Here is a 19,188-nt window from a genome sequence, read left to right on the forward strand (position 1 = left end):
GAGAAACTGGGAAATATGACTTATAAATAAAGAAAATGTCCAATAAAAGAAAAAAACATAATTTAAAAAAAAAAGAAAGAAAAGGAAAGGAAACAAAGCTGCCAAGCGTCCTCTGCAGTGGCCATTTCATCTGTATCCATGCCAGGAATGACTGAAAGCTGCTGCCACAGAACACGTTCCCAGTGTTGTTGGTGCTGTGGACTTTGTGGAGAGAAGATAGTGTGTCGAGTGAGTTTGCCTGTTTGCTTCTTTCCCTCATGAAATGTGACAGCATGCTCACTTGCCATCTGCGTGGATTATTTGATGAAGTGTGTTAAGGTCTTAAGCCTATGTTTGTTATGTTTTCTTACTGCTGGATTCTAGAGTGCTCTGTATATATATATATACCCGAATAAAGTCCCCTTTCAGATAAGTCTTTCACTGCAATTTATGAGTCGGTCCTTCTTCTCTTCTTCTTCCCTCCCTCCCTCCTTCCCTCCCCTCCACTCCTTTATGTGCCACCTTTTATTTACAAAGTAATTCTGTAGAGTTTTGTTTGTATGTTTGTTTTTATGGTCGTAAGGATTGATTCAAGGGCCTTGCACATGTGAGTAAAATGCTTTACCACTGAGCTACATGCTCAACCCCTAGAACATGCATTTGCTTTTAATTTGAGCTTCTCAGGTCTCTCTGACATGTATCATGCTTTTGGTATCTTGCCAAAAAGTCAAGCCCCAGAGTGTATAGATTTTTCTGCTATGCTACCTTTTTGATATTTATAACTTTGCATTTTACATTGAGGCCTGGGATCTGTTTGAGTGTAAGTAAGGCTTGAGTCAATTTCAATGTCTAGTTGTTCCAATGCTATCTATTGCAAATACTGCCATTATGCAATGTGAATGTCTTTGGTTCTTTGTCCTGTATCAGCTGATTGTATTTATGGGGTCTGTTCTGGACCTGCTCTTCTGTTCAGTACATCTGTCTGTGCTTTCACTAGTATAAACCTGTCTTCATCTCCATGGCATTACACTTGTATTTGATAATCTCTGTGGCTTCCAAACTTGTTCTTCTCTTTTAAGAATGTACTTGCTATTCTGGATTTTGCTTTTCATATAAGTATTAGTCAATTTATAGATGTATAGAGAACAGTGCTCTGGGGTTTTGATTGCATTGACTCAGTAGATCAATTTTGGAAAAGCTCATATCTAGAAGATATTGTCTTTCTATTCATGGGCATGGGCTAAATCTCCAATTAATTTAGTTATTCCTTTTCTTTCATAATTGATTTGTAGCTTTCCCTCTATAGTTCTTTTGTATACTTTGTAGGGTTATGCCTAATTATTTAATAAATGTTTTATGGTAGAATAATGTGGGTATGAGTCATGGGGAGTCTGTTCATATCCTTAGTCTAGAACATGAGGAGAAGACTTTGGCGTCAGTACTGGTTCATATAGGCTCTCTAACCATAAATAGTGTCATTCTGCTGGGAGATATTGATAATGGCCAAGGCTATGGCATGTGTGGAGATATGGGAGGACTGTATGCTTTGTGCATTTTCCTGTGATGCCTTTGTCAGATGTAAAATCACTATGTGCCCAAACATTTCTTTATAATATTCACTTGATTCAAATAGTAAAGAAATAACTGATGGATTAAAGAAACTACTAACTAGTAGAGAAACAGTGTAGACTCTTAGCTCTGTCGCTAGCCTGGCAAAGAACCTTGGGTATTAATTTACAGAAAGACTATTGAGCTGTGTTTTCTTTAAACGTAGAGCTTTAGTAATTGTAAAGCACACAGATGATTCTTCTTCCTTAACTTGTTACACTGCTCTCATTTCACTCTCACACAAATGTCCTGGCATGTATAGTTTCCTTAGCACTCCTTTATTGTCTTTATTTTAACAACTTAGTGCTGTATTTACACGATTCCCACTCTTTAAAATTGTGGAAGAGTGAAATGTACACTCTTTGCCATACCCTGCAGCTGATCCTTTTCCTGCCAGATCTCATTTCTTCCCATCTTCTGCATGCTCTGTCTAATCCAAACAGCCTCCCCAATGCTCTGTGTGTTCAGCATTGTGTCTTTGTCTTGTGGGATAGCATATAGAAGGTAATTTGTTTTTTGTTGGTGTAAGCAAAGAAATGTTATGATTTTTCTGATTTCATAACTAATAGCAGGCTTTAAAGCATTTAGATTTAATTTTTGGATATAATTTGTTGGTAGATTATATATACTGTGAGCTATCTGGTTCAGATAAGAATCTTTCACTAAAAATATGAAATCCTGTAATTCATGTCATCTAAGAATAAAGGGTTTTTGACCTGCAACAAAGAGTGCTTATACCCATCTACTGAAAACTTTTTATATTAATGATCAGGCACTTGATTGAGACCATCTGATGTGAGCAGGTGAGGTATCACAGGCCATTCAGCTTGTTAGTCTCTGAGCTCTACGTTTGGCAAACCGAGTGCTAGATTTCATCCAACTTGCATGTGTGTGTTTAGTTTCTTAGTGTCATTTATTTTCTTAAAATTGTAATTTTATTTACTTGTAACTTTGCTGTCTTCTCTTCAACTTCATGGTATAATAATTGCTCAATTTTTAAAATTTTACAGCTCTTATGTACTGTTGCTTGAATAGTGCATAGTGGGTCTTCTTTGGCTCTCTGTCTTCAGAAGAATGTGCTTGAATGTTGTACCTGAGAACAGTTTTTAATTAATATTGCTATCACTAGGAATGTATAATTCCTTATAGACCTATGTAAGTCTGAAGTTTATATGTAGTAGATAAAAAAGCCCCATAGTATGTATGTGTGCATATACATACACACACATATATATATATATAATATATACATATATATATATATATTCATTCAAGTGATGCAGTGGTGTTTCTTAAGGCAGACATGCGCTAAAAAGAGATTGTCTTATATTCTTACCTTTTCCTCTTCCCTGTACTTTTATCTGGAAAGTTTCCAAGGGCTGTATGACAGTTCTCCTCTGGTGGACTTGATTAGCAAGGGTATCGCTTGCCAAATGCTGGACAGTGCAGGGATTTGTGACATAGCATTTACGGTCTTAGAAGCCATCTTCTAAGAAGCCAGTCCTTCTCACCACATAATGCCATTGCTTGTTGGTGAATGTTGCATAACATGCTCAGGGAGCCTGGTTTGGGGTAGGGTAGCTACAGGGGTTGGCTGGTTGGTGGACCTGTGCGCCCAGTGAAATCTTGCCCCTATAGCACCGCCCCCTCTGTAGATAATCATTTCCTTTGCTTCATGTTTCTTTCCTCATTAAGAAAGGAAAGCTTTCCCTTTTAAAATTTAAATGAGATGTTACAAAAGTAATTTGTTTACACATGAACAAAGTGTATAACTTTTCAAAGGGACATAAACTCTCCTTAGAAAACTTAAAATGCAGTTTACAAGCAGCAGCTGAAAACTCTTGGAGACCTGATGTATGTAGCTCAGCCTTGTTTGCAGTCTCTAATTTTTATGATCTACTCAGATCCTTAGTCTGTCCCTGTTAAAGACAAGTATTTGAATGCCTCTTAGTGGCATAGTGTTTGCTGTAATTAAGGAATTAAAAATAGTATTTACTGAAAGAGTGCTGTGAGAAACTTAACAAAGCTTGTGTGTAAGGCATGCGAGCTCTCCTGGTTTGCATCAGAGTCTGAGTCAGATTGCAAACACATAATTGTAACGTTTTCATTTTAGATCACATTACCATAATTGATTTTTATTGAGTAAAGCTATTTTACACCTACATGGAGAACAGTAGTGCTGTTAATGAGATTTTGATTGCTTTGTGTACATGTATTGTTTTAAATGTAGTTATTGTGTGTATATTGTGACTTCTTTTAAAATGATGGAGCTATTTTATTATGGAAAGGATATGGTTCATTTTCATACAGTTTTAGAAAATTGTTACTTTCAAGTTAGCTAGATGGACTTCGTGGGAACCTTGACACACAGACTACAGGCAAACACTGACACAGTGGAGACCACTGGAGTAATTACGCCTTTAATCACCAAGAATATACTTTAGGACTGTAATCATCTTAAAAATAAAAGCCACACAGAAAATAATGTGAATGAGGATTAGTTAGGGAGAAAAAAAAATGGTATCCCTTTGTTAAGCATTAAAATTCTTTTAATTAACTGCTTGCCAAAACACAACAATTAAAATGGCAATTACCTCTAAAGTAGCAACAGTGTAATTGCAGCTGCTGTGATATAAAGCTAGGAAACAAAATGTTAATCTGGAATGAGCAGTTTAAATATGAAATTATGATATACTTGGCTTCCTGTAGCACAGCTGTCAAGCTTGGGCAGTTCGCTGGTCAACAGTGACATTCTGTGTGTCAGTGAACAGAGTCTCTTGGTACCGTAACCCACAGTTCACACATTACTGAAGCTCCAACTGTCGAACACTCAAGTCCCCTGGTATTAGTGAAGCTTCCAGACTCTCCTGACTGGCTCATGTTTCATTCTTTGGCAATTTGCCCTAATGATATCCCTCAGGAGCTTTCAGCCTCTCTTCTTCCCATATTTAATCGTGTTGTATTAATCTGAGTGATGCGCAAACTGTGCAGCACAAATTGTCATTTCCGACAATATTTTCTGAGAGACTCACTGATTTTTTTCAGTTCAAATTTTATTTATGGCCCAAAATTTGACCCTAACTATGTTTTCAAAGTTGAATATAGCAATCTGCTTATGATTCCCCAGAAACTTCTTTTGCTGTTTGTGTGTTTTTTTAGAGGGACCTTGAGACACACCCTTTTACATGTGGAGTTTTACATGTGGGTTTTTACAGCGTGAGCTATGTCACTGTGGAGATTGTTCTATGATGATCACTCATCTTTGATACCTGGAACATGCCTTTTTGTTTAGAGGGTCAGCAGCTCCTCATTACTGTTCCCCTTCTGTGAATTTTAGTTAACTGCCTGTCTCCATGGATCGGCTGCGCTGCTCTACCCGATGTACTGGCAACACATATATATCCCTGTGCTTCCTCCACACCTGCTGGACTACTGCTGGTAAGCTGGCCTTTGCCAGAGTTCACCATTGGACAAAGACCTTTATATTATGGTCAGTATAGATTAAAGAAACTACAGAAACTTGACTTTCAGATTAATTGTAAGTATTAAAGAGTACTTTAGTATGTATCAGAACATTTCCCCTCAAAGATAAAAATTCATATTTGACAAGCATAGTTCTATAAATTTTGCAAATTTCTTCAATAGTTATTTAGAAAACAGTGATGTGTAAATAAGAAATATAATTTTATTTTATAGCTCAAAGATTATACAAGTGTTCTAATCTATCCATAATCCCATTTGCTCTATCAGGGTAAGCTTTCATACCTTTACCAGTAACAACCTTTTCCTTCACATCTTTCTTTAGTAGCACCACGAAAACAGAGTATTGTCAAAGAGGTTGCTTCTAAGACAAGCATTTTCCAAGTCTGGAATAAGGCAAAGTTTCAGCCTAAAGCAGCCATGAGAACAGCATGGAAAGTGTGAAAGTCACTGTGAGAACCGGCTGGCTTTAGAAACAGCTCCCAGTGAGCTTGGTGATCGGAGTTCACTTGGGCCAGTCTAAACTGGAACAATGGCCAATGGCCTCCTTGTTCTCTCAGACTGGAATATAGCAAGGCTTGTATATTGGAAGGCTAGACAAGGAGTAGACTGCAGAGCAGAAGCTTTGACTGTATTTGGCGAAGCAGAAGAAGAGCTAGACTCCAGTGCAAGAGTTTTCCTATTGGAGGGTGAAGAATTGTTTTCATCTTATAATCACCTGCAGGCAGGCAGAGCTTAATTTTAAATACTTTGTTTAGATTTCTTTCTTCAAATGATGCATTTGTGTACATGCATGATTCCCACACAAACACATACACACATACACACATACACACATACACACACACACACACACACACACAGAGCAGGGGAGAGAGATGGAAGGAGAAGAAGAGAAATCATTTGGCATGATGGTTTCCTTATATCTAAAAGCCAGTATTAGTAAAAATCAAAGTTCTTTGAAATTGATGTAGGTATTTAAAGTTTTCATGAAAGATATTGTTTAAAGTTATTTAAGGATTGTGACTATTTAAATATACCATCTTTATACAAAGGAATGGTAGGTGTTCTATTAAGTTTCTGGGACTAGCTGTCTTCAGAACAATGCATGTACTTGTCCAGACTGATCACACTGCTGTAGTGTGTGTTTCTGTAGTGTAGTAATAATGCTGCTCATGCTGTGAAATAGGTAGGCAGTGACTCACTACTGCTGTTCTTTCCTTGGGGAACTTGAAAGGAAAAATAGTTTTGGAGACTACAGGATGTAATTTAGTTATATTATGAAGTGTAACACACACAAATCTTAACTAGAAAGCCAGATCAATAAGTAAGCTTTTCTGTAACTCATTTTAGAGTTTTCCTTTGACCAACACACTTAAAATCTCTTTTCTCATTCAGAGAGTGTAGTTTGATCATTTGGACATAGACAATAGATTTTTAGACAATAGAACTAAACATTTAAAAATCTCTTTCCTAAAAGTTTTATACAATTAAAATCATTTTGAGAACTAATGATAGAATTATATTTTTGCAATATTAGTTGCATCATAATATTTTTGGTAACATGTTCTAGCTGCCTTTGATAACATACTTTAAGGTCAATTCTCTGTAGTGTTATATATTTAAATTTTTTAAAACTTAATTTAAAAGTACTCAATAATGCACAAGTTCTTTCCAGAACTATTTCTTGATTTTGACCCAACTATCAAATCTTTACTGCTGCTTCTACTATAAGTAAAGAAGCTCCTCCCTTTTTCTCTCTTGTTTGTTTGCTTGCTTCTAATGCTAGAAATAGTCCTGAGGTCAAGTCCTAACAGCCTCCATGTCAGAGTAGAGATTAGTGTTCATCTTAGGTATTCCTTGAAACTTTCTGAGCCTTCAAGTCATATGATAGCCCCAGCATCTGTCTATCCATCTATGTAATTTCCTTCTATTTTCAGAAAATATGCTAGATTGAGCAGTTCCCTAGGAAAATGATTCTCTATTTATATCCTTGATATTAGGATTATACTGATATATGCTGAAGGAAGAAAAAATATTCCCATGGGTCTCAAAGTCATTGAGCAAATAACTCACACCAAGTTTCAAATGGGACCACATTTTCTGAGAAGTACATGTATCTTGGTTAACTTTTCAGAATGATCTGGATATTGCAAATCTTGAAATAGTTGTGGATCCATAAAACATATCTATGTTTGCACCAGGTGTTGGTTATGTGCCCTAGACTTTGGAGGACCATAATGCCCTCTTGTGACCATAGATGAATATCACATCTTGGTCCTTTGACAGTTTTACTACATTGTTGGTCCATCCATCTATTCATCCATCCATCCATCCATCCACCCACAACCCACCCATCCACCCCCCCACACACACACTCACCCATGCAGCATTTAAAGACCACCTATTTGGCAAGCTGTGAATATGTAGTGCAGTGAATAAGCTTCTTGTTTATTCAGTGGAAGTAGAAAATGTATATACATGGCTATGTGTACAGCTCTCTCTACACATCCCAGTACAGAACAGTCCTACAACATTCCAATTGCTCAAGCAGAGTCACACAGAAGAGACACAGGAGACATTTGGAGCAGTAGTGGACACCACTCTTGCTACATTGAGAAAAGCTCTTGGGAGGAAGTGAAATCATCTGTGTTTTCTTCTTAAGCAAAACAACAGTACTCCAGTATAGCACATCTATTGTCAGATACTTAAAAACTTTGAAGAGTATTGGAGGAAGTGTGGCTGTAAGACCACCAGGATTATAGTAGATTTGTATCTGTTCAGTTAATGCTTAAGTTGGTCATTTAGTTGTCTTCTCTGATTATTTCTTTGAAATATTCAAATTTAGCTTTGAAGAAAAAATTTTGAAGAAACCACATTCTTTCAGACTACCTGATTGCTGCAATAGTATGTATCAGGGCAACTTCTTTGTAAGTAAGCTTAGAAAGGAAAAAAAGCGCTTTTGAGTAAAGTTTTACCACAAAGAAGAATTAGTTTTGAACTGTCTGTACTGTCTTTTCTAAATAAATCCCCAGATAACAGGCCCTGAGGCAGTCTTACGTGTGAATAACAGAGCATCTGGGTAAACACTGGGCCCTTCCTGATGTCCCAAAACCTGCGTCAAAGTAGGACGGCCAGCTAGGACTGCAAAATGACGTCAGGAGATGTGGCTTATGCCACACTAGGATACATACCATCCAGTGGGGAAGAAACAGCAATCAGTTTGACTCTACTGCACTCTGACAATTATTATAGTTCAAGCATCTGTACATTTTGGATTTTGCTAAAAACTAGTGAGAAAAAATAAACTGTACAGTGATGCTCAGTGATCCCACTTGTCTTAGGAGCTACAATAAGCAAAGGCAACTCGTAATGTGATTTACTAGAATAGTAATGAAATATTGCATGTTCATAGTAATGAGAAACTACACAGCTTATAGTTTCTTGGATCTTGGATATATAGTTTACTGTTCGGTCATTCTTAACTAACCATTGAACTTTCTGAGTTGACTTGAGAAGTCTGACATGGTCAGGATTCTGGTAACACCACCTGTTATTGCTTCTCTGCAGCCAAGTGCAAATGTAGGAGGCTGGGCAGTTGTGTGTAGTCACAGTGATGCGCAGAACATTATAGAAGCCCTTGAGAAGCAGGATTTGCATTAGTGCAAAAGCTAAAGGTCAGAGATGTCTATAAAAGGATTCTCCAAAAGGTGTTTTTTAAAAAGTTTTTTGTTCTTATATTATTTATCATTTTTATGGATATCTGTCTGCCCTCATGTTTTTCTTTTTTGATAATTTAATTTGAAATTTCAAGATGAATACATTGCATCTTCTATTTCCTAACAATTATTTCTAACATTTACCTAATTTGTATGTTAGCATATTAAAATGATTTAACATCTGTGTTTTCTGCTGGAGTGTAAGATCCAGAAGGAAGTACGTCATTGTTTCTTGCTGCATTCAAGTTTCTTTCCTAGTACCTAGATCCTGTATGGCCCCAAAATCATGACCTGAAGTAGTTAATTTAAAATCAGATCAATAACGATGAAAGTCGAATGAATGTGAAGGTGCACACTGGACAGAGCACAGAGGGACTGACAGGGTCTGCCTCGCTGGCCTGGAGCAGGGAGACCACATGGGACAGAGACTTAGGCCGAGTGTCTGCACATCAGAGGTCATTGACCAAGAAATATGTGTAAAAGAAGTGGAGAAACTTCTGAAAGTTATTTAGAATGTACTTGCTATCAATTATATTTGACCTATACCCTGATAATCTTCTTAAATAGAATGTTATTTAAGTATAGAACTTTTGACTTAAAAATAAGGGATTTAGAGATTTTTATATGCACTAGTCTTAAATATATTAATGGCCTAGAAGATAAAATTTAACTTTTATACATTACATAATTTTAAAAATCTGTAATTTCTTATGGTGGGCTGAGCACTTTAGTTTTTGAGCATTTGAATAACGTTAATGTTGTTTCAGTTTTAATGAACTATATGAATCTATACACACATATATATTTTTAATTTAGTGCCCCAATGCCATACCTGATTGGAATACACTCCAGTCTCATAGAGGTGAGTATCTTTTACAGTAAGATAGTTATAAAACTAATTAATTAGAAGTAATAGATAAAAGCTGTTTTTTTTTTTTAAAAAAAGCATTTTTGACTAATTCTAGGATGTATGAAATTGACATTATGGAAATACTCAAGGGAAAATTTTCAGAAAGGGTCCCTCAAATAAATTCAGTTAATGAAGTATACTGGTTTGCCCTGTGACACCATGAAACCTATGGGAATGGTTGTGCTTTAAGTCATATGGTCAGTTTTAAATAAGAAAATCATTGTTCCTTGATAAACCAGTGATATCTTACAACTTGAGATTTTCTGTATCTTATATTTGGTACAATATTTTGAAATTAAATTTTATATGTTTATGATTCACCAAGTCAGTTTTCTTTTCTTTTATACTTCATTATTTCCGGTGTATCAGTTGATTTTCAAAATGTGAGTTTAACATACTAATGATAAACATATTAATCAGACATGGTGACTCATTCTTGTGGTTCAAGTCTTTTAAGGGGCTGAGCAAGGGCTCCCCCAGTACTAGGCCTGCCTGTGGTGTTAGGCAGAAGTAAGAAGACAAGGAATATCCTTTTCATGTTTAGAGTTTCAGTCCTACTGTAGAAGATGAAGTTAGTAGGGCTTTTTTTCCTGTCATCACATTGTTTCAAAATTATTTTTGTTGCTTATTTTGTCCCTAAACTGAGACTCCTTAAACACTTGGGTTTATAGTCTGTGGGATTTCTAGACAGGACTTCTTACAAGGTTAGCATATTAATTACCAAGAAGGCTAAAACATAAGGTTTGAGTCAGCTGAGTGGCATCATTATGCTAGCTGATGTCAATCTCACTCAGACAAATTTCTCCATTGCTGATTGTACAGAATAACGTTAATAATGCAACACTGTTGCTAATGAGCATGCTGACTAGTTAGGTGTGGCTTCCTCCTTGTTTCCAATACTAAGCTTTGTTTTGATTTGAGAAGATTATGTACTAAAATGCAGACCAATTCTTGAGAAAGTCTTTAATGATAGAATTCTATTTTCAAGTTTGGGATTTTTTTTTTTCAAAATCTAATAATTCTTTTGCTTCATTGTTACTAAAGTTTAGATTTTAATGGATTTTAGTATTGAGTAGGTTTAACATTTTTTAGTATTGAAGTCAGAATTGGATAAATTTGTGACTCCTTATATTTTATTAATTTTAAGAAACTATTATAAGCCAAGGATGAAGCATATGAAATGAGGCATGAAAAAAATAGGCATTATCTGTGATTAGATTAGGTAGTAAATAACCCAAATTTTACTACTTTGACTTTCATTTAATTACTCAGGTTTTTCTTATTAGTAATAAAGTTGATTTTCATCATTTCTATATTGAATGTCTAATAGCACACATAATTTTATAATGTATTTACTTAGAGAGGAAAACGATTTAAAGCTGGAGAGAGTCCTTGGTGATCTCATGTTAATGTTTATGTGATCTACAACCACCTTTAAGACAAGTAACTAGTCTTTCCCAAGTTACAGTGGATGAGGAAGCACATTCAGTATTTAATTTATCACATACTTATTAGCCACTTATAAAGTTTACATTTAAATAATTTTTAAAAACTTAAGGTATAATTAATTTCCCCCTCAATCTTTTGAAATTGATTTTTGACTTTTTATTTTTTATTTTTTTTAGTATTTGAAAAATACTGTTTTGAAGAAAAAGACCATTCTAACTTTCAGTTGGTTTCTTTTATGAAGTGGGACATTTAGAGCCATAATTAGACTATGTGGAGCTGCCACATCTGTCTGTGCTGTGTTTTTCTTGTTTATCAGCCTGTGTTCAGCTTGTTGATGGGAGAAGATTCATTTGAACTTCCTTTAAAGTGCCTAAGGAACTTGAGTGTAGGCTCAGTAGTTAGGAGCACTGGCTGCTCTTATGGCGGACCTGGGCTCAGTTCCCGGCACACACATGGAAGGTCACTCATGTCTATAAAGTCAGTTCCGTCATGTACACATACATGTAGGCAAAACACTGATGAACATAAAATAAAATCTCTGGGCAATTTTCTTAAACTATAAGATGATAGTTCATGCTTCATTATGTCACTGTCAAACAGATTTATATTAACAGTTTTATTTTCTTAGTTTTATAAAATATGTTTTAAACTGAATATAGGTACTTGGATAGTTAATATATGAGACAACAATGAGTAACTTTCTAAAAAGTGCTCTCCTGGACCTTGGCCCTGTGAAGGTTCTGTGCCCCAGTGTAGGGGAATGCCAGGGCCAGAAAGTGGGAGAGGGTGGGGTAGCAGGCATGGGGAGGGGGGAGGCAACAGGGGTTTGTTTTTGTTGTTTTTGTTTGTTTCTTTGTTTTTTGGAGGGGAAACTGGGAAAGGAGAAATTTAAATGTAAATAAAGAAAATATCTAATAAAAAATGTAAAAAAAAAGACTTATAAGTAAAATATAATAATAAATAACATTAAAGGAAATGTAACTACTCCTTCCCTCCATCCAAAAAAAAAAAAAAAGTGCTCTCCTTTTTTTGGTCCCAACAGTCTCAACTATTATCATTATTTGTATAAAAACCTCCAGGTTGTAAAGCATGACTTTTTAACATATAAACTTATGTTCAAACTTCCTTTCACTTGTTTTTTATATAATTGTTTGTAAAGAATGTTGGAAAAGTATCATTTCAAAGTACAAATTTATTTTTGAAATAAAGGAAATATATTTTCTTTCCCCTGAACTGCAGCCGTCTGGGTGAGGTTACGTGCTGGCTAGGTCCTCACCTCAGTAACTTGGGAGCTACAGACACAAGGGCCGCCTCGCTTGTTTTCCTGGGAAGGTTCTGTGCTTGCTGCCCTATGTCATTACAGCATACTAGTGTGCACAATGTCCATAGCCAGTGTGTGCAAGGGTGACTGACTCTACAGGACATGGGGGAGACACACACTCAAGACCTCACATTCCTTACCAGCCTCTCACTCTGGATCCAGCATAATGTTCTTTCTTTTATGAAAAAAAAATATTTTATGTGTTCTTTTAAATTTCACTCCACAAAAGATATAAAAATATGATACAGAGGAAGAGGCGCCACTTCTGATTTGCATGGCTAGTCAGAGAAGAGACAGCTAACACTTAGGTTGGAGAGAAACAGGAGAGTCTAGTATCAGTATTTCTTTTCTTTTTTTTTTTCTTTTTTTTTGTTTTTTGTTTTTTCTTTTTTGTGTTTTGTTTTTTCGAGATAAGGTTTCTCTGTGTAGTCCTGGCTGTCCTGGAACTCACTCTGTAGACCAGGCTGGCCTTGAACTTAGAATAGTATCAGTATTTTTAAGTAGTTGAATTGCAACCTACTTTCCCCTTTTTGCTTAAATAATTTATTTTAATATTAAAGTTTTAGCTTATTTATTAGTAATGAGCAGATTTTTTCTGTTTATTCAGTAGTCCCTTGAATAAAATTTAATATTGTTATCTGCCTTAAAAACTAAAAGCAATAGGAAAAGTGTATATATCCCATTAATACCATTATTCAGACTTTCATGCTAATGTCATCAAAAAGGTCTTGATGGTACACAGTCATTATATCAGAATGTTTGGACATATTCATCTCTGACTGGGAAAATAGGTTTAGTGTTTTGTATTATGTCAGTTCTGTGGCATGAGACAACCATATTGTTTTATAACATACTGAACATGTTCTAAAAATTATATATTTTGGCTTATAAATTGTTATTAAATTATAGTTAAAATATATAATAATATAGTTATGTAAACATTTTAAATATTTGAACACTTGAAAGGAATAGGAAATAAATATATTTATAGACATGTATATAGAATTTCAGTAGTATCACCAGAAAAATGATTTGTTTTGATAATAACTTGGCCATCTCTTAACTGAGTTTGTAGTAATTGTAATTTCTTTTACAAGACACATTTTAGAGCCAATGTCCCTCGAGAACACACGGTCTACATTGTAGATTTCTAAACAAATAAAAATTCCTCACCCCAAGTCTCACTTCTGTAGGAAATTTAACATTTGGCTAAATACTCAAAGATTTGAAATCCAAAATGAATCAGAAGCACTTTAATCAGAATCAACTTGTAACAAAACAACTGGTTAAACTACTATAAATTAGAAACCCTTAGCTAGTGGAGCATGCATTTAATCACAGTATTTGGAAGGCAGAGGCAAGCGGATCTCTGTGAGTTCAAGATTGGTCTGGTCTACATAGTATTCCAGGACAGCCAGGGCTACATAGAGAGGACCCCCCATTTTTTTTCTCTCTCTCAGCAAAAAATAATGATGCACTTAACTAAAAGTACAAAATGCCTTGTATAGGAGGACACGTAAAGGTGCTGTACTGAAATTATTTACTAGTTCACTGGTAAGCCAACATGAATGTGGAACCCTGGATTTATGGCTGTAGTTCATTCCTTGAGTGCATCACTTACCTCTAAGGAGTGTTGCACTAATAGTAGATTCAGTAATTTAAGTAGATATTTGAAATAGAATAAACTAAGTATTTCCCCTTTAGGTATAATTAGATAAAGGTAAATTAGATTTTATAGCTTACTATTATTTATAAACTTACTGAGAATACTCTTAGTAAATTTTCAAACAACATGGAAAGATAGGCCAATCTGATGGACTGTTAAATTTTTCTCTTTACACAGAAATTCATATGAGGACATGACTGGGAGCATGCATGGAGGTAGTCTCTCCGCAGGCTTCCTACTCATTGGTACCTATTGGTAGAGCAGTGCATGTAGGTCCGTACGGTAGTCATAGTTGTTATATAGATAATATTTATATAGATGTCATATAAATATAATCTCTCCAGTATATTTATGCTAAAATAGGTTTGAAGCTGGAAACAAATTACCATATCATAGGATTGACATTCAAATGGTATAGGTTACCTCTGCCTATTTTACAAGTTTTTGTTGGACTAAATTTTTGGCAGTTATATTAATTTTATAGTAGATGAGGAAAATTTTGAGTGTAAGCACTTTAATCAAATCTCTTTGAATGAATTATAGTCAAATGTTCTTTCTAAGATAGCAAAGTTGTTTACATTATTTTATAACATTGAATTTCCCTTTTTAATTTTCCCAAGCTGAATGTACCAAGATAATATTTTTTGTTTCCAAACTCTTCTTAATTTTGTAAGAAAAATATAATAAGGTTTTTCCATAATTGTGTTTTTTAAACAGAGAGTGAGAAATAAATCATTGGAAGATGTGGTTGTGTTAAATGTTGACACAAACACATTAGAATCACCATTTAATGACTTGAGCAGCCTGCCCAGTGACGTGGTAAGTGCAAGGGTACCCGTGGTGAACAAGAATGTTTGTGGCTGGACCCTCAAGTTATGCTTTTTCACTTTGTATCTGAACCTTTAAAGTCAGTGTATATGAGGGCTGTAAGAAGAATCAATGTTAGTTCTATTTTTAATATTTTTTTTCCTTTTGGCAGTTGAGACGTTAAATGGAATACTATATTCCTTATTGTAAATGGGATCATAATTAAAAAGCTAGATGCATTCATTAGGTAGAGTTTCTTTAAACATCAAGTCTCTTCATCTCATCTTAATCATTATATTACAAAGTAGGCATTCTGTCTGCCTAGTGGCATGTCTTGCGAAGAATGAGAGAGTTTTTGAAGGCAAGAAGAAGAAGGGGCCAATTATCGGCTTTTGCTTCCCTGCCACCTGCCAGCGCTTTTCCTTTTAATTAATGATCTGATGGCACTGGTCAATATAATAAGAAATGCTTGTACAGTTGGGGTCAGAAAATTCTGGCTTTGATCTCTCTCAACTTTCTGAAACATTTATTTGTTTTCTCTAAATTATTTCAGTTTTATTTTAATCTTTCCTATCCTGCTGAGGGCCACCAGAATGAAAACCTACAGTTCTTCATCTGCTTTGGCAGAGCAAAGAATACTTACTTAGAATTCTATTTGTAAATTAAACTGCAAACCTAGTTTGTCATAAAAGACATCTGATCCTTTTGAAATGACGAAAACTATCTTTTGTCTGTAAAGCTGATAAATTAAGTGCCAGTTCTCTTTGGGTCTTTGATCTTGCTGTGTGTGTGTGTGTGTGTGTGTGTATGTGTGTGTGTGTGTGTGTGTGTGTGGTGTTTGCAGTTTTTAATAGGATCCATTCTGTATTTTGTATTAAATAGTGTAAAATTACAGATTTGCTCTTATGCTCTTTAATATAGGGCAAAATTGTAAACTAGTGCTATTTCTCTACATATTTGGCTACTTAAATATCTTAATAGCATCATTCTAAGTTTAAAATAACTCTCTTTAAAAAAAAAAAACCCTCAAATGCCCACTCTTTTCAAGGCTATTAAAATTTGAGAATTGAAAGTAAACTTTGCAATATTTTCTCTTTATTATTAAGGAGTTTGAAAAAGGGAATTAAAAATATCCAATTAAAAAAATAAACCAATTCTAACCTTGCTCGTTCTTATAGCCACTGATAGGAAAATGGGAATTTAATATCAAAGCAAGATCACTTAATGCTTATCAATAACCAAACCATTCTCTGACCTTTAAGCTCGTTAAGCTGAACTAAATTTTCATTGTAGTAAAATTATTCTGTGTGAACAATCCAAACTCAGACCAGTGGACACTGAGGCTAACTAATGCAACCAGATGCCTCTTTATGGAGTTCTGCAGGCTCGGGGGCGGGGGGCTCACTATGCGTTTAGAAATCCATCCGAATAGTTTTCACTAGATAGTGAAATGATGAAAATAGCATTCCAGCTTTTCTAAACATTTTCCTTATGCTATCCACATTTCCTACTGTGATGCTTTAGGAGGAAGGGCTGTTGACTGAGAAGAGAGAGAGGAACTCAGCCTTTCTCTACATGATATTAAAATCTGTATTGCGCACTGAGCTCGAGCCTGGAGACAAGTCTTTGAAGTCTCAGCATAATGGCAATTCTTTTGAACTGAGAAGTACTTCTCTTATATAATTTTTTATAATTAAGATACTGATTTAAGTGTATAGGGATGCTAACCAGCATTCAGAGATGTACAGATACAAATATGAGATTACAGCACCACGTTAGGCTCTGCCATTGTGAGTCTGTAGGTAAGAAGAGCCTTGCCAGCTAGCCCACGTTAGGCTCTGCCATTGTGAGTCTGTAGGTAAGAAGAGCCTTGCCGGCTAGCCCAGGTTAGGCTCTGCCATTGTGAGTCTGTAGGTAAGAAGAGCCTTGCCAGCTAGCGCACGCGCAGTGCTGAGAAGCTGCTGTCGGATGGCCTCAGACTTTCCGATAGCTGCACGCTTGGCTCCTCAGCTCTGAGGTAGAACGAGAGCCATTTGTTGAAAGTAGGACGTGTATTAATGCATTTCTAAAGTATTTTTGGCTGTTGTTCAAAGCATCCCTAATAAGGTTCTCATTTTCACCAGTTTTTCAGGGCTGCCCTTTTAGAGCTCTGGAGGAAACACAATAAAGTATTGCAACACAGTTTAAAATGGCAAATGTTTTAAGTCAGGTCTGATAAAACTCCTGAATGATAACTCAGTTTTTATGTGTGATTTACATTAATAAATAATTTTGAAGTCTGAAAGGTATTACTATTGGCATTGTTTGATTAGTTAATAAGTTAACTGAAATTTAAAAGGAGGCCCTTTTAAAATCATCCTGCAAAGCATTTAAATTATGCTTACAGGCTGGGTGACTGTGTGCATATGCACTCTATTACTGTGTCACTTTGACCAGTGCCACGGCTGCTCAAAGGTCAGTGGTCACAGTTGTCCTGAATTACTAACCCTTTTCTCCTGTGGACCCTCTGGTGCGTTGCATGCTGTAATCTTCTTAATGGCTTCATTCCAATATTCACACGTAATATTTTAGATTTATTGACTGTTAGAAATACTACCACGCCAGTAGCACTTCCGCTGCTCTTAGGTATTTAAAATTGGAAAAATAAATCAGGGCACGCTCCAGGAGTCCTTTGTTTTCCTCTCGGGAGGGGAGGGAGAACCTTGCTTCCTGTTTTCTGACAGGAACACTTTGCGTTTTGATTCCATCATTTCACTATAGATTTGGATCATCAAAAAATAAAAAAAATCAGAGAGAAAGAAGAAAGAAAGAAAAAAAGAAAAATAAACTGATCTCAAGTGTTTTATTGTGAATGTTATTAAGGATATTATTTCACAGAACAACTTTTGAAGACAGTGACACATTGAAACACATGACTGTAGCTTGTATTGTGCATTTATTTTCATAATATTGCATGAAAATGTGGTAGACATTTTCAAACATGTAGTTGGAGTATTTGGAAAAAAAGAAGTAAACTTTATGGCTAAGTAACCATCAATCAAAGTTAGTGTTATTGTAGTGTGTTTATGAGAGTGGAGAAAAGGCTCAATTATATATAACGGGAAATTTCAAATGAGTTCATTTAATTTCAGAAAATGAACCATTGAAACCTCTCATTTTATATATTTATAGGCAAATTTAGTTTAACGATAAAGCAGTTTAAAATTTTATGTTTCTTAGCCTTACTGTTCATTTTAATTTTATCATTATTAATATTTTATAATAATTTGGAAAATGTTAACTATTCATAAAGTAAGAGCATAACCTATTTACTTGCTGGAAAATCAGGCTGATAATTAGAATTATAGTATGATTTAGGAAGTATGTTTTCTAGGAATGCTAAGATGAGCAATTATAAAGCAAGTTTTCGAGGTGAAAGCCGCTGAGAAGTGACAGCTGACAAATCCGCAATGTGCATAACCATCTTTAGATAATTTTCCTTCATTAAAGAGCATGTTCTTATTTTAGGGAAGAAAACTGAAGCACAGGAAGTCTACTGTTAATAGCTAGAGCTTTAGTGGATAAAGTTGGTCCTTGTATCAGTGTCCCACATATAGAGCACAGTCCCTCAGAATAAGTGTCAGGTACATTTATGAGGAATGAGTAGCTTGTTTGCAGTTCTTTTCAAAGGCAGCTTGCCATTCTTGCCTTGTGAAAAGAATCAGAACTTGATAGATTTGATTTAAATTTTTTCAGCACTGCTTTTAAGGGTATTTTCATCTTGCAAATAGTATAGCTGGAAAATATTCTTTTCTACAATAGGCATTTATAAAACTACTGCCTTTAAATGTTATTATGTATAATAATCAGTATAATTAAAATCACAAATATCAAACATCCACTGTGTGCTATTTCTAACTTAGACGCTGTTATACCAGATAGCTATGTTTGGTATAAGACCTTTTAAATTACTAAAATATGAGGAAGTGCTTCTTATAAATGATCCTATGTAAACTCTTCCTCTTGTTACACTTATAGATTAGAATATCTTTTGAAGGAATATGCTAAGGACTTTATTGTGATATGAAAAAGGAAAGACATAATTTTCCAATGGTCAACAAAAAATCATGAGGAACCCGAAGAACTAGAGAAAACCCCCAAAACACAGATGTTATGTTAAATTTTTTAGTAGCTACATTTAAGAGAGTTTATTTGTTTGGGAATCAGTTTAGAAAAGGATTGGCTATTTCAGAAGATTTAAAAATTCACT

General features: G+C 35.2%; 1 protein-coding gene across 11 annotated transcripts in view; it reads left to right on the forward strand.

Moving 5' to 3' along the window:
- The window catches only part of Dennd1b (DENN domain containing 1B), a 221,820-nt gene that overhangs the window by 119,281 nt on the left and 83,351 nt on the right, over nucleotides 1-19,188 (forward strand). For 10 of the 11 annotated variants that reach the window (XM_031384135.1, XM_031384104.1, XM_031384125.1 and 7 more), the window contains 3 exons: nucleotides 4,925-5,025; nucleotides 9,603-9,648; nucleotides 14,850-14,951. In XM_031384135.1, the coding sequence (XP_031239995.1) occupies nucleotides 4,925-5,025; nucleotides 9,603-9,648; nucleotides 14,850-14,951 (249 nt within the window). The remainder of the gene's footprint in view (nucleotides 1-4,924; nucleotides 5,026-9,602; nucleotides 9,649-14,849; nucleotides 14,952-19,188) is intronic. The other variant, XM_031384121.1, reaches the window with a different exon arrangement.

This window comes from Mastomys coucha, unplaced genomic scaffold, assembly GCF_008632895.1.
Source record: "Mastomys coucha isolate ucsf_1 unplaced genomic scaffold, UCSF_Mcou_1 pScaffold1, whole genome shotgun sequence".
Classification (NCBI taxonomy): Eukaryota; Metazoa; Chordata; class Mammalia; order Rodentia; family Muridae; genus Mastomys; species Mastomys coucha.